The 15,604-nt window shown below is 44.5% G+C and overlaps 2 protein-coding genes across 3 annotated transcripts; one reads left to right on the top strand and one right to left on the bottom strand.

The window, feature by feature from the left end:
- Positions 1–14: 14 nt before the first annotated feature.
- LOC130387068 (ras-related protein Ral-A-like) lies at positions 15–6,466 on the top strand. 2 transcript variants are annotated; one of them, XM_056596015.1, is made up of 6 exons: positions 15–461; positions 988–1,031; positions 1,106–1,238; positions 1,771–1,979; positions 2,469–2,643; positions 5,441–6,466. In XM_056596015.1, exons 3-6 carry the CDS (start codon positions 1,125–1,127, stop codon positions 5,570–5,572), a joined length of 630 nt encoding a protein of 209 aa, XP_056451990.1. In that variant the 5' UTR covers positions 15–461; positions 988–1,031; positions 1,106–1,124; the 3' UTR covers positions 5,573–6,466. The 2 variants fall into 2 exon arrangements, with proteins under 2 accessions (XP_056451990.1, XP_056451989.1); XM_056596014.1 differs by having other exon boundaries at positions 17–461; positions 988–1,238; positions 5,441–6,465.
- Positions 1,767–7,918, bottom strand: mplkip (M-phase specific PLK1 interacting protein). Its single transcript, XM_056596016.1, has 3 exons — positions 7,849–7,918; positions 7,341–7,799; positions 1,767–7,189 (listed from the first exon to the last, which is right to left on the bottom strand). Exons 2-3 carry the CDS (start codon positions 7,713–7,715, stop codon positions 7,004–7,006), a joined length of 561 nt encoding a protein of 186 aa, XP_056451991.1. The 5' UTR covers positions 7,716–7,799; positions 7,849–7,918; the 3' UTR covers positions 1,767–7,003.
- Positions 7,919–15,604: the final 7,686 nt, after the last annotated feature.

Raw genomic sequence — 15,604 nt, forward strand, 5'->3', positions numbered from 1 at the left:
TATAAACGCCCAACGACGTGGTAACTGAAACCAGGCAAATTCTGGCCCTGTTGGCTTTCCATACATAGCACCGTCGGACCGAGGTCGGTCCGGATGACAGTTTAACCTACGAGTAGGACAGCAGCATGTATCGTCCAGCCTGAAACCCCGTAGTTAACAGGTATCGACGAGGATGCTGTCGGTCGAGGAACCACCTCCTCGTTCTCAGCGCAAGATAACGCGTCGTACACCTGACTGCCCGTAGGGAAGTTGGTTTGTTTAGGCTCACAACAGATATCATTGTCAAGTCGGACTGTTGTTTAACAAGTTACGGAGGCAAGCCCTTTGCTAGCCTAAACGCAGATTTAGTTTTTTGTTTTATAGATTTATTGGTTAAGTAGTTTCACCATTGCTGGATATTAGATCGCAGGTAACAGTGTTGTCCTGGAAAGCTGACTACCTCACAGAACCGGTCAAACCAGGTAAATCATTAGAGGACATCATTTTTTCATGTAGTGATTGTTTACAAACTGGTGACACAGTTGTCGCCCTGCTAGTGCTACAACGATTAACTATAGGTTGCCAACACTATCTTATCTATTACATATTTATATGTTTTACTTATTTTAGAGGTTTTGTGTTTTCAACTTTGTGCTGATGGAACACTTTCTATGCAAAATAGTAAAAAAAACGGCTTTATTTGAATCGACAAGCTTATACCATTTAAACCACACTACCCCTTCGCAGCCTTGGGCAGGGCAGGTTTCTTGACTGCGTTGCTGCTCTGCGTTTGTTTGTGGATGATTTGGCCGTGGTTTGTCATCAGACCCGGGGCTGGTGATGTCACCTTAGCTGGGTTTACAAAAGACGTTTTGTTCGTGAATGTCGAGCTGGAAGGCAGAGTCTGTCTAACCGCACACAACATTGTACTGTCTCCGCTTGTTCTGTTAAACAAATAAGAGAATAGCAAACAAAAGTTTACTGACGGATATTTGTGTGCGTTTCTAGTTCGTCCAGGACCGGGGAAGTGAACGAAGAGGATCCACGTAGAGGTATTTCCTTGGGTTGAAGTGTTTTTTTGACCCGCTCACCTGACCGGTACTCCCACTACCTGCCTTGTTTCCAGCCCACCAGTTGACCAAATCATGGCTGCCGATAAGAGTAAAGGGTCCCCACCACTGGCCCTCCATAAGGTGATCATGGTGGGCAGTGGAGGAGTGGGCAAGTCCGCCCTCACGCTGCAGTTCATGTATGATGAGGTGAGTGTGTGTGTGTGTGTGCATTGGCCCAAAGGACTTTCCAATGGAAATTATTTGCTATTGAGTAATTTAGCAGAAACTGCAAACACCCATCCAAATTGTCATGCAGGGAATTGTTTCCAGTAAGTGGGTCAGGTCAGGCTATGGCTATGCTAGCTAGAGAAAAATAAGTGGTAGATGAAAAAAGTACATTCAATAATTAGCATTATTGTAAATGGAGTAATTACAGGTTTCAAGGTATCATAAAGTAGTATCATCGGATCTTGGTTGTATATAAGTTATAAAACTCTTGGGGATTGTACATGTTGTGCTGTACCCTGCCCAGAAGAAACAGACTACCATGTAAACAGACAGACTAGTGTGTACAGACATACATTAGCATATATACAGACCGATTAGTGGACAGACAGACTATTGTACAAAAAGACATTAGCACATCGACAGGCAGACTAGTGTACATACTACAGACAAACTTGCATCTATGCATTGACAGACTAGCCTACAATCAGGTGTGTGTGCGTCTGCCCACCAGTTTGTGGAGGACTACGAGCCTACCAAGGCGGACAGCTACAGGAAGAAGGTGGTGGTGGACGGGCAGGAGGTGCAGGTGGACATCCTGGACACGGCGGGCCAGGAGGACTACGCCGCCATACGGGACAACTACTTCCGCAGCGGGGAGGGCTTCCTGTGTGTCTTCTCCATTACAGAGCCCGAGTCCCTAGCCGCCGCTGCCGACTTGAGGTACTGGGCAGCCAATCAGAAAGGAGCACGACATTCTGAACATGTATTGCAGACCCCATGCATTCACAATGCTTTCAGTCGTGAGGAATTTAACAATTTTTTTAATGTTTTTCTTCTTTTGACGCAGCTTTAATTTGTTTAGCACCCGTTTTCAATTTACGCCGCGACAAAGCATAATGGTTTCACCCTGTAGTGTCATACATTTGAACAACTGAAAAGGAAAATGTAGAGGGAGATGATTCCCCCCCCCCCCCAAAAAATAGTTGACACCTCCTGAAATGTGGTGCAAAGGACTATGACTAAACCCCCATCGAAAAGTTGTGTTTGAATCCAAATGTCACCCTGCAGTCTACCTGAATCCTTGAGCATGACGCCCTTATCCCTTAGATGCTCCTCAATGGCAATCATCTCAAGAAAACCGCTGTCCATCATTTTGGGAAGAAGCGCGTGCTGAATGACCACATAATAACTTCAGAACGTGTTGCTCAGGGAGCAGATCGTGCGGGTGAAGGAGGATGGCCAGGTGCCGTTCATCCTGGTGGGGAACAAGTCTGACCTGGAGGACCGGAGGCAGATTAGCACCGAGGAGGCCAGAGCCCGAGGGGAGCAGTGGGGGGTCGGCTACGTGGAGACGTCAGCCAAGACCCGGGCTAACGTTGACAAGGTAGGAGCCGCTCACAGACACTGGGCCTGGTGGATGTCCGGTTATGTTTGTGCGCGCTACAGTGTGTGGGTATGAATCTATGATTTCAATATGCATGTTTTACTGCCTGGTATAAAAAAATTCAAGCATGATCAGACCTGCTCAGACCATTATTTTGGACGATCTAGATTTACTTTGAATGATATATTACCTTGAACTTTCCCTGATCTTTATTTGCTTACACATAATTTACAAATATCAAGTCGAAATGGTAACCTACGATCCTTAAGGCAGATTATGTCGTTGAGGCAACGCAAGGGGGTTTATGGACCCAGTACGTCCTTACGTCCACCGCAAGGGCCTGACCTGCGCCTCCCAAAAACTGTAACCTTGCGTTGAGGCAACACAGCAGCAAGGGCTGTGATTGGTCCGCTCACTAAGCGTGCACTCACACTAGGCCATCTGTACCATACTCAAGTACGTTTGCCCCTTAGAGCCTAGATCGTTTGGCTCGTGTGAGCACACCATCCGTACTCAAGTACAGTTCAATTCCGTGGTGTACACTTTGGAGAGGTGTGCTCAGGCTACGGTATAGATGATAATGAGCCGACATGCGCACACGCACGGAAACGCAACCTGAGCTGGATGATGTATAGTCCATGCGACCCTGGCTTCTACCCCATTAAACAAAAAACATGGCGGCATGCTGTTCACGATTGGGTTCAAGTTGGTGCGATGGCGAAGTTCAGTTTTTGATCAAAAATCCACCGTTCATGGCGCAGGCTTTCTTGGTTCACTGGAGAAGGTGGGGCTGCGCACGGAGTCTAGAGCTCTTTAGAAAACCTTCATACTCCCAAATGTTTAGTTTTTTATGAATGAAGACCCCCGCATGCACAAATAAGTTCATATGTAGGCTACAAACACGATGCAAAAAAGCCAAATATTCTTTACTTTGCTGACTACTTGTTTTTTATCCCGACAAAAGCCTCGTAAGGAGAGTTCCTCTGCGTCTCTCGTAGATGGCACCATCTTTCAACGTCTTTGTTTAATATGACTGCATCACCTTCTCTCACATGATCAGCAGCTTGCGGATTTTACTGTCTCCAGTTAGAACTGCTGATGATATCGCTATGTTGTCTCTGTGGAGACAGCGCAGCAGCACCTCCACCCAAGCCCCCCCCAACCCCGGGAACCGCGGAGCCATCGCATTTACAACAGAATGAACCGTCATAAACCGCCAATGTGTGCAGGGAGGGCAAATTGGGGTGCTAGCTCAAGCAGGCAATTTACTTTGGGCAGTGTAAACACGCAGACTGTGTCGCGAAAAAGTAGTGCATAAAACGGCATATTTGGCAGTGTACAAATGCTCAGTGAGAGAGGGCTATATCTGAGTAGAACGGCTCCAAATAAGCAACAAAGTCAGTAAAGTGCCAATTGGGTTCTCTGTGTTGTTCTCCATTGTTGTTCTACCAAGCAGCGGACGCTTGGTGGGGATGTATGTACAAGAGGCAACCGTACGCAGGCCCAGTTGAGATTGCCTAATGTGAGCACAGGCCAGCGGCGAGGGGAATTGTACTTGAGTACGGTACAGGGCGACTTTGCCTAGCGTGAGTGGGCCCTAAAAGCACTGCAAAACCAACACAGGTTCAGTGGGGTATACGACGAACATCGATGAACATACCCAGGCTTTCTTGGGAAAGCCTGGATCGGATCAGAGCTAAATGGTTCGAGCCAGGTTTTCCGCTTTAGGTTCAATGCGCGTTCACTTGAAAGGGCCGTTTATCGTGTCATTTTACTCACCTTTACAAACTGGATAGATCAAGAAGTCTATATAAATGTGTATAAGTGTAAAGATTCTTCATATTGTCTACAAAATAACTATGCCAAATGCAGAATTGTAAGCCATTAATCCCAATAGAATGATGATTTCAAAATGCCTAAGCAACGTCCAACCTGCCTTATTCTATAATTTAGGGAATCACTTTAAATACACCCTATGTAAGAAATGTATTGCATATGTTTTCAACCGCTGAGATGTAGCGGCAACGGCGTAGTGGATTTGTACAAGACCCGAAAGCCAGCGACCAGGTTCAAAACTCGCCGGTCTATCATGTCTTTTACCACCATAGATGTGGTGCCAGCACGGCCTTGAAAAAAGGGTTAAAGTTCAAAATAAGCACAAAAATATAATTCCATAACCTTTAGTGAATAAGTATTCCATATGCATGAGAATTGGGACTTTAAGCTTCACATAAATGCGCGTCACTTGGGAGTCGAACCCCCCGCGCAGAGATTCAAGACTGACGCGCTACCTCCACTCTACCACTTAAGCATTGTTTACATAAGGTCCAACAAGGACATTAAAATAGCGTATACCCTCTGATGAGAACCTGAATCTCTCATAAAGAATATTCTCAGGCAATGCTTAGGGATTGGTCCCGAAAGAGCCTCTGTCGGAGAGACGACTGTACGAAACGGGCTCCGAGGTCCACGGGAAAACCCAGTAATGGTGACACCATTGTCAAAGGAGGGGCTAGGAAGCTGCGCACGCCGATCTAACCCGATACTTAGCTGAAAACCTGCTCCCGACCAGGTTTGGTTGAGAACATAAGTCACCATGGTGATACAGCGACGCTAAAAGAGATTGACTTTCGTGTCCCAGCTATCCCAGGCTTTTGAGCGCAAATACCTCGCTAACCCACTAATCAAGGTTCGTAGTACAGGCCACTGGCCTCCATTGCCGCGTCTGCGGGGTCCTTGCATTGTGTCGACGTGGAACCATAATCAGCCTTTTAGTCACCAGTTGACCTCCCTGCAGGCGTTCTTTGACCTCCTGCGTGAGATCCGTGGCCGGAAGATGGAGGATGGAAAAGAGAAAGGCGGGAAGAAAAAGAAGAGTCTGCTTCAGAGGATCAGAGACCGCTGCTGCTGTTGGTCGCGCTCCAGCTGAGGAGGCTGGGCCAGACAAACGGCCCTTTGTCTCTGTTTCTACCCCTCCTCCTTGTCACTAGAGAACCACAGCTGGAGGTGGACCACACCGCTCCCAGTGGTACCCAGAGCCAACAGGTCAAAGACTCAAACGTTCCCATCGTACCTGTGGGGGACAGGAGCTTGTATGGCCGCGAGTAAGTTTGCTTTCCTGGCATTTGTTAATACAGGCTGAATGTTTTAAAGAAAATAGACAACATAGTGATGTTCCTTTTAGAAGTTAATAATTTGCAGCTGAAGTATAATGGCAGCTTACCGAGTGCTGCATGACTGTGTGGTTGTGGCAAAGTGTCAAGAGTAATTGTGGTACATATTAATAGAGGCTGATAACCGGTTAACTGCTGAGAAATTGATGTAAGCTCTTAATGGAAATTGTGCTTGTCAGTCTATTTATAAACCTTACTTGAGCATTTTAAGTTTATTGTAAACGGGTTTATCATTGTGCGCAACTGTCAAATTAAAGCCATATTTACACTACATTAAAGTTCTCGTTTTCTTCAACTCATGCCAATCTGTTTTGACAATAGTTCAACATGGCCCATAGCCCCACATGTTTGCTGTATTTCTCCTTAACACCCTATGAGGAGCATTCATCTCAATCACTCTGTCCTAGCCATAACCGTATCAAAGCTTCAACAAGAAAATACGATAATTGCATGCCATTGGTAATCCATCATGCGGAGACACTGGCTTCTGGAAAATGTTGGCTACATGAAGAGAAAAAAAATTGAATCTGTAGTAAGAGTTTTGCATGGTTTGATTATGGATTACTTGACGACCAGCAGTTAAAGCCTGAATTTGTAGTGCAAGCTCAAATTAATTAAGACATTTATGAAGCCGAAATGTTTAAGATTTCAGAATTATGTTATAATGGGTTAATATCCTGACATACAGTGTATCAAAGTACAGTTTAAATTAGCTTGTGCATTCATTAAAATATGAAAATGATTAATTTCAATCCAGGAGAAATAATTAATGGAAATCACATGTATAACAAATGTTTTAATTTCTAAAAAACGTAAACATGCTTTTGAATTGATTTTAAAATAGTTTGTAAAATACTAACAATACTCCATAAAATGATATTCAATTACGGTTAACATTTCAAAACGGTATATGTACAGTTACATAAAGGGGCCAAGGTATTTATGACATCTTGTAGTAAATACATTCCCTGGGATTTGACCTTTTAGCCGTCGGATGATTAAAATGCTGTTTTTGAGTTCATGTAGAACAAACTTCAAAATCAAAATACCTGAGAAAATAGGTAATATATACGCTGGTGATATTTTCAATCTGCAAAATAAAAACTGACGTTCCTAATTACAAATTCATCAAGATAACGCCCGAAGTGAGTTTCGCCCTACTATCCCATCGCAATCCAACATTGTCCTTAGAAATATCTCGTGGTTTTGCCTGTGTGGAAAGTGTTCGGCGTACTGCTTTTGGTCCCCGTTTGTGTAACCTCCACTGGCTTTAGGCTAGCCCAGGGGTCCTGTACCATGGACGGGCTGTAATACTTCTCCACTCCGCCACCGCCCCTCTCCCTGACAAACGGGGTGGATGTCTGCGGTGAACCCTTTAAAGAAAGATTAATTCGGTATTAAGTATGAGAAAAGGTCGACGGCTGTTCCCAGCATGTAAAATACGAATTCATAGACAATGTACGCAAACCATATAAATGTTAACATGTCCACCAACACCCTCCACTATGAAGGTTGTGTGTTTACCTGAAAGCCACGACGATACGGGGAAGGACTGTGCGTTTGGTACGGAGACTGGTGCCTATAGGACTGACCACCGCGGCCGTTCCCGTCCTGTCTGCGCGGTGTACGCATGGGTGAGGATGTGTTACCATAATACCCCTCACTCGGCCCAAAACTCCTGTTATTGTTACCGAAATCTCTCGAGGAATTAGGAGAACCCCCAAAGTTTCCGAATCGTTGTCCGGTAGAGGGGGAACCAGACCCGCGGTACCCCAATGTGGGTGGGCAAAACCTTCCTCCGTCGCCGCTGCCTTGGTTGTCCGCTCCGGGGCTCCTGAAACCTCCCATCGGCGGCCTCATTCCACCCGGGCTTGGAAATCTCGTGTTACCTCTCTGCATCTTACACTGTTATATAAAACAGTGAGTAAATATTTTTCACCTGTTTCAGCTCCTAACTATCTCCAAATGAAGTGAGTTTACTACCTGCGTAGTCTCGCAAAGCCAGACCAAACTACAGCAAGTAGAATACTACCTGCGAGACTCCCGCTTCTGTTATTATTGAGTACTAAACCGGAACCGGAAATACTTTATCCTCAAGGCGTTTTTGGTTTCGGTCCGTCCACCAGCCGTTGCACTGCCACCTAGTTGTAACATTTAGTATGACGTCTCTATTATTGTTTATATTCACTGTGTTCACGTCAGTTAGGTTTATTATGAAATATTTTCAACTCAATCGAGCAATCGTATACATCATATACATCTCTAAATTTGAATTATAATGCTTTTCAAACAAACTTATAATGCTTTTCAAACAAACAAACTTTTTCAAACAAAACGGTTGCTAGGTGTTGTGCTCATTCGAGGGGCAAGTACCGGTAGTAGGCCCACTGGGCCATTAGTAGCAAGATCAGACAGAGAAGGACGGACTGGAGAAACAATGACTCAGGTATCCGCTCATTAGACTCACATTCTACATGAATAGATGCCCTTTGTTAATTTGCTTTGCATACTAAAATATTAAACTGAAACTTTGACTACCTTGACCTGCATCTGGTCTACAGAGAAACAAGTCAATCAAAGTTATGTAACACTGTAATGTAGCAATTACATCTTACAAACTAAATCCTCATTAAGGACTACATTTTATAACCCATACTAATTTTTTCACGTTAGAATGTCAAGTGAGACGAAATCTGACGGGCACAATATACAACATTCATGCTATCAACAACATCCAGATGTGTTGTTGCGGTCCCTAAAAGCCATTTGAGTCTGTGACTCACATGACTGCTAATGGTGGTACCATTACTGTGATAGCAGTTTTGTACTGTAATCTTGACCAAATCCTTTGCATAGGTTAAAAGTGTGTTTGATATTTTGAATTCAGCCAAGTTGGCTTATAAGGAGTATTATGACTAGAATCAAAATGGCTGTGTGTTGTAGCATCATATTATCTCATGTTATACAGGGGCAGGATGTTGTACTGGCTAGGGTGTTAGCCGAAATGCCCTGGGTTCGATACCCCATTCCCACAGTCTACCTGTAGACATCCTTGGGCGATGCGATACCCCAACCCCCTACCTGCTCTTTATTAATGACATCTGCAAAACGACCTCAGGGAAAATGATAACTTCAAAAAACATGTGAATGGGCAGAGAAACATATTCTCGTTAGACCTTCCGAAGCCTTCGCCCTTCCCAGCATTCCCCCAAAAGCCCCCTGCTGAACTAAGCTTCATCCCCGAGTAAATAAACCCAGCTAGAGAACATTAGGGCTGGCCGGTCCATGCTGGTTTTGTTGCCTAATTAGAAAGAAGAGTTGGCTGGCCTATTTAGAGCCCAGGACACGGGCTGCTAGGTCAGCTATCACAGCAGAGAAGAGCTGTGCGCTACACTGGAGCTTGACTTAGCACAAGGTCCTGCCCTGTGTTGTGCCCCCCCCACCACCCCACAACCCCAAAACCCAGTATCCCCGGGGCCAATGGGCCCACCTCGAGGTCGGAGTCTCTGTTTATTTAAAGCCGTAGGTCTCAGCACTTCCCAAACACCACCACCACCTCCACCACCTCCACCACCACCAGATTCATGCTCTGATTGCTGACTGGATCCATCCGGCTTCATGCTTTGCTGACCCGGTTCCCTTCGAGAGGGCCCGGGCCCCGAGAGTTGGCTGATTGTCCCTCTCTGGATAGTTTGGCAGGACGTTATCCACTTGGGGCATCTTTTTACATACCCCGTGATGACTCATCGTCCACCCTCTTTGAAGGTCTCCATTGGGTCATTCTTTGGGAATCTGTTCATCAGAATCCTGTGAGTTTCTGTCCCTGGACAGTGGCCTGTATGTTCATTTGTTCTCTCGCTCCTCATTCATGCATTCCGACACGGAGCCCAGAACCTAGATCCACAGTGAGGCCTGATTATTGGATGGCTTTTCAAAACGATCTTATTCTTGCCTGATTAGCTTCTATTTTTTATGTAAAACAGCTGACAAGATGCAGCAAATGGTTTTTAATGTGAAATATAGCATGAATCCTTCCAATCTTGATTATAATCTGTCCAGCCACATTTTTGGAGTTTATGGATGAAACCATGTTGGTTATTAACCATTCTTTGGTACTTCCCGTCACTCATTCCATCATTCATTCTACATTGTCAATGTTATTTGGTTGAGTTCCACTAGAGAGCAGCAGAAAGAAGGATAATTCCTTCTAGGAATTAATAGTTCTAAGGATAATTCAAAGGGTCCTCCTGTCCTCTTCGGAGATAGGTAAGGTATTAATTGACAGTTATTCTTGTTCTTAGCCCTCAAATTAATTAGTGAGGCTCTGTGCTATTAATTAAGAAACCTGCAAAAGGGAGACGGTTTGATTGATTCAGATCTTATTGGGGTCTTAAGTAAATGTACAATTATATATTACCCAAGTAAATCGAATACATTTAAATGCAGTACTCATTGCTTTAATAAGCAATAAAAAACACTCTCTTGCCACTTAATGATAAACACTTAATGCACAGATAATGTACCATGAGATAATTGCCCTAACACATAATAACAAAAATGTCTGTGTTCTCGGCCAATGTGTTCGAATGAACGTTGAAAGACTAAAGTTATGGGGGCATGCTTACATTCCTTAACACAAAGGCTTTCCAAGCTGCTAGCTATTAAAAGAAAGAAAACAGATTAGCAAACATTATGTTATAGGACACCAGCTTCAGGGAGTCGGCTGTGAACTGAGACGCCCAGACAATAACTCCCTTTTGTTGTGAGAACTTGCTTTGATCCTATGTCCCAAAGCACCACGTTTCTGTTAAAAGTCCATTGGCTGGCATGTTCGATCTAAAGCCACCCCACGCCCTCCTACTCTCAACCACGAGAAAGGTCCAATCACGGTAAACTGATTATTAGCATCTAAAAGGAAATGATGGAGCGCACCATTAGTACTGCTTCCCTGTTTTGTTCTCCGGTCAGTGGATGCTCACAGGTAATCATCAGCCATCAGCGATCTAATCAAGTACCCAGCCGCTGAGAGTCCAAAGCATTCGACTAATTGACTAACTGAATATATGGCCTTCTGCAGCCCTTGGAGGCTCTGAGAAAAATGCCTTTACAGCTATACATTTATTTAACAGATTTGACCATAACTCCCTTCATAGTTTGCTCTAACATATTTTTTTACAAAACTCATTGCTTACCATTTTTTAACAGACAGTAGTTGTTGGTTTTTACGAGATTTGGGAGCAGTTGGTGCCCTGAAGAAACGTTGGTTGTGTGGATGCCACGAAACTGAAACGAGGCGGCGAGCCAAGTAGCGATGACTAGTAAACAGAGAAGTCCTTGTAGGGCGTTTTATTTTTATTTCCTCTGAAATACATTAAGACATCACACCAGGAGGCTGTAGCTAAGCAGTGCCGTGGCGTTGGCGAGTTCTCGTCAAGCTGGTGTAAATTTAGAAAGTTCATCTGCGTCCACCTACTGTCACGTTTTACAACTTCCCACCTCCGTGACTTCAGCACTGACTCAGACCCCCTCCCCCCTCCACCTTCTTCTCTCCCCCTCCTCCCTCCTCCTTATTCGCCTCCCCCGCTCCAGGCTGGGGAAGCAAGAGGGGAGCCACTGAGGAGGAGGGGGAGGAGAATTTGTGGAATCTCCCTCCTTCTCTCTCCCTCTACGCTCTCTCTTTCCTTCCCTCCCTTTTTCTTTCTATCTGTTCTCTACCTCCCTCTTTCTTCATTTTGACCTCTCTCTCTCTCTCTCTCTCTCTCTCTCTCTCTCTCTCTCTCTCTCTCTCTCTCTCTCTCTCTCTCATCCTTCCCCCATTGATACTCCTATCTCTCTCCATCTCTACATCACCTCTCTCTCTCCATCTCTCCATCAACTCTCTGTCTCTACATCACCTCTCTCTCTCCATCTCTACATCCCCTCTCTCTCGTCGTCTCTAAATCACCTCTCTCTCTCTCTGCTCCACTCCTTCTCTCCCTTCTGCTGCCAGGCATGAGTAATATCTGATGGAGAGGTGTGGAGAGGCTCATTGTGTGGGCGTCTGGACATGAGCAAGTGGACACAGTGTTAAAAACAAAGTAAACTAATCGTGTGAATATTGGAATGTCTTTAATATTTTATTGATTCTGAGGAACTCTTTAATCTGACCACTGAATTGTTACTATTCAACTACTACTACTGCTATCAATTGATTAATATAATTTTGAATGGCAGGATGAAAGCAATGTTTGTTTGTTTTTTAAGTAAATTATTGGGCTGGGAGGGTAATTCGCTACAACCTCCTCACGAAAACTCCTCTACCAATGTCGCTACGCCTACATCCAATTCCTCCACCTTTTAAAAACCACCACAACTGCCTTAACCACCAACTACTACCCAATCCTATAGCACTTTAACAACCCGTATACAACCAACCAATAGATCACCATCAACCATCCCCTTTTATCAGCCATAACCAACCTTACCAGCGCATTGGCTCAACTATTATCATTACAACATGGGCAATCAAGGCCGCCTAACAGTTTCAAGTCTTTTTAAATAGGTTCACTTTACTTATTTACTTCAAAGCAGATGAAACTGAGTCAACTCTTTTGGTGTACATTCAAAGAAATTGTTACATGTCGTTGGGATCGGCTCAGATGTGTCACATGCTTGGATCACATATTCGTCAACACTCTGAATCTACAGATCATCACGCCACTGCCCACAGTCCCCTTGCCTTTAACGGCTCTGCGTTCTATTTATAAGAAACACTGATGAGGTGTCCAGATACAATTTCTCAAACATTCCCTAACCATTATACCAAAGCTAAAATGCTTTAATTATCTGCATTAACCCAGTCCTGGTCTGCTTGAAACCTCAGTCCAGCTGTTTGTTAACTTGCATTAGAAACAGTTAACATTTTTTTCAGTTTGACAGAAACCAACTCAGTCTGACTTGGTTCTATGTGTATAAAGGATGAATGTAAGGTAATATGGAAAAGATCTTTGAGTGGCCACTGGTTAGAAAAGCGCTATCAGTCCATTTATCATTTGCCCAGTCTGTAAAAGGAGAGTATGAGTTGGAAATTAACAGAGAACTGAGAGATGAATGATACAGTACAATAACACTATAAGACCGTTGGCCCTGGGTCCTTTGCAATGTTTATAGGAAATGTAATATCACTTTTAATATTAATAGTAATAATATGAATTGGTAATATAGAAATATAAAATTCAACACTTTTTTTTCCTTTTTCTGAATCTCATAATTTTTTTTATATTAGTGTGTGTGTGGTGTGTTGTTTTGTTTGCTGTTTGTGAATCTCATTATACGTTATATCATTATTCTCAAGATGAGAAGAATACGTAGAAATTACATAATTCTCTCTAGTTAATCATTCATAATTACAATCTTTTTAACGTTGTAGATCCATTTTGCAAATCATACCCCCGTATCTCTTCTGGGAGTTATTCTCTGCTGAAACCAGCAGGCAGTTCCCACAGATTGGTCATTCTTCTTGTCGTCAAGGTTCATGTACTTTGACTATTTGTCCAAATTCCTTCCTTATTGACTTAATCATTTATCATTAGATAGTAGACTCTTCGCTCCCCCTTTTCCCTGTTTACACACTGTACAGGATTGAGAAAAGCCCTGCAATGAACCCAGGCTGTTTCGAAAGTTTCTGAATGGTAAAGTTCACCCTAGTTCACTGACAAGAAATGTGTAATATGGGTGAACTGTGAATGAAGAGACGGGTCGTAACGGATCAGGTAGAGGTTAGACAGTGAATACAGAGAAAGGTCATTAAGAAGCAGTTAGGGGTCAAAAAGTGTATACAGGGACAGGTCATGAAGGAGCAGGTAGGGGTTAGACAGTGAATACAAACAGGTGATTAAGGAGCAGGTAGGGGTTAGACAGTGAATATAGAGACAGGTGATTAAGGAGCAGGTAGGGGTTAGACAGTGAATACAGAGACAGGTGATTAAGGAGCAGGTAGGGGTTAGATAGTGAATACAGAGACAGGTCATTAAGGAGTAGGTAGGGGTTAGGCAGTGAATACAGAGACAGATGATTAAGGAGCAGGGGTTAGACAGTGAATACAGAGACAGGTGATCAACGAGCAGGTAGGGGTTAGACAGTGAATACAGGGGCAGGTCATTAAGGACGAGGTATTGGTTAGACAGTGAATACAGGGACAGGTCATTAAGGAGGCGGTAGGGGTTAGACAGTGAATACAGGGACAGGTCATTAAGGAGGCGGTAGGGGTTAGACAGTGAATATAGAGACAGGTCATTAGGAGCATGTAGGGGTTGGACAGTGCATAAGGAGACATCAAGAAACAGGTTGAGATAGACAGTGAATACATTGATAAACAATGTTGGACATTGGTTACAGATGCAAGGCATTAAGCGGGTAGGGGTCTATGGCCCTGTTTGCACAAGAAAAAGATGATATCCTGTGTACGTGAAAGGCCCAACATGGTCACAACCGCCTCAGCCTGTTAACACGTAGGGGCAGAGAGAGATGGGCGGAGACGTAGTTAAGGTGATACCAGTGTACATACCAGTGTACATGGCTTTGGATAATGCGGCGAATCGTGGTTTAACAATAGAAAGCAAGGTTTAGGACTTGTGGAATTGTGAGACAGGTAAGCACAGCCCAGATATGTTTCAGATTATTATGTATATGACACGCCCCCATGCTTTTTATTGGTTGACGACAGGTGACGTAGGAGCTCAGCACATGACGTGATGAGAGATTCGGTCTAGACAACAACAGATCTGTAGCCCAACTAGATGAATGTTGTGTACAGCTCCTCTGGAGGCGGTTTGGACAACAGCTGTCTACGTCTCTCGTGTAAATGTTGAGACGGGGAATGCATTTCTCTCTGCAATCTCATGACCGTTATTAAACTGAGATTTTAAGAAATATTGAAAGAAAACTGTACTCTCTTTCATTAGAAACAAATTGGAGGCAGATGGGCTCCCCTTTAGTGATAGTGATGTGCTGATTGGTTTTTATTGTAGAGTAAGACAGGAAGTTACGGGAGAGAGAGGGGAAGACATGCAGCAACGGACCACGGGCAGGTATCGTACCCCGGAGGACTGCGGTGAGGACTAGGTCTTAATGGTTCGCGCTCGACCCGGTGAACCACCTGGTCGCCCCCTGTTATCATTTATTAATAAGGTTACTCTACACCGTGTTCTCCCACATGCCAACCCTGTCTTTGTATTTGCTAAATCACCCTGAGGCCCTTCATCTGTCCCCGTGGGTCCAGTAGTCCAACAGAACGTCTGTTTAGAGAGAGACAGTGGTCACAACCTCCTCCCGGTCAGCAGGACTTTTTGGGGCACAGCGCCGTAAACCCAGAAGGAGAGTTCATAACCCCGTCGGCATGTACCCCCGGAGAAGAGGGGAGAGAAGAGGGGAAAACATGAAAAGAGAGGCAGAAGGGTGGGCGAAAGAGGACATTCAAGGAAAGAGGAAAAAACAACAGGAGCCGTTCAGTCTGTACAGTCCTGCTCCAGTTTTCACCCGTCAAACAAAGAGCTGGCGGTTAGGTTTCTCTCCGCCCCCCCCCCCCCCCCCCCCCCCAATTTCTCTGTCTCGCTTTTTGCTGTCCCTCTCTCTCTTTCTCTGTCTCTGTACAAGTGTGGAAAGCCTGTGTGACCTCGTAGTGCCAGATCACCTGGAGACAAGAGTCTCTGTCTTCCATCAAACGATCATCCTCCAATGAAAGCACCGTTACTGATCATGAAGTGTCCTCGTGTACTGATCATCACTGGTCTGGTCTTTGACCATCAGGG

Source organism: Gadus chalcogrammus, chromosome 8 (assembly GCF_026213295.1).
Source record: "Gadus chalcogrammus isolate NIFS_2021 chromosome 8, NIFS_Gcha_1.0, whole genome shotgun sequence".
Classification (NCBI taxonomy): domain Eukaryota; kingdom Metazoa; phylum Chordata; class Actinopteri; order Gadiformes; family Gadidae; genus Gadus; species Gadus chalcogrammus.

Excerpts from the sequence above, each read along its gene's own strand:
- LOC130387068 (XM_056596015.1), top strand. The coding sequence starts at position 1,125 with ATGGCTGCCGATAAGAGTAAAGGGTCCCCACCACTGGCCCTCCATAAG. Across the intron at positions 1,239-1,770 it reads TGCAGTTCATGTATGATGAG|TTTGTGGAGGACTACGAGCC; the intron begins GTGAGTGTGTGT and ends TCTGCCCACCAG. Across the intron at positions 2,644-5,440 it reads CCCGGGCTAACGTTGACAAG|GCGTTCTTTGACCTCCTGCG; the intron begins GTAGGAGCCGCT and ends ACCTCCCTGCAG.
- mplkip (XM_056596016.1), bottom strand. The coding sequence starts at position 7,715 with ATGCAGAGAGGTAACACGAGATTTCCAAGCCCGGGTGGAATGAGGCCG. Across the intron at positions 7,190-7,340 it reads CGTATCGTCGTGGCTTTCAG|GGTTCACCGCAGACATCCAC; the intron begins GTAAACACACAA and ends CTTTCTTTAAAG.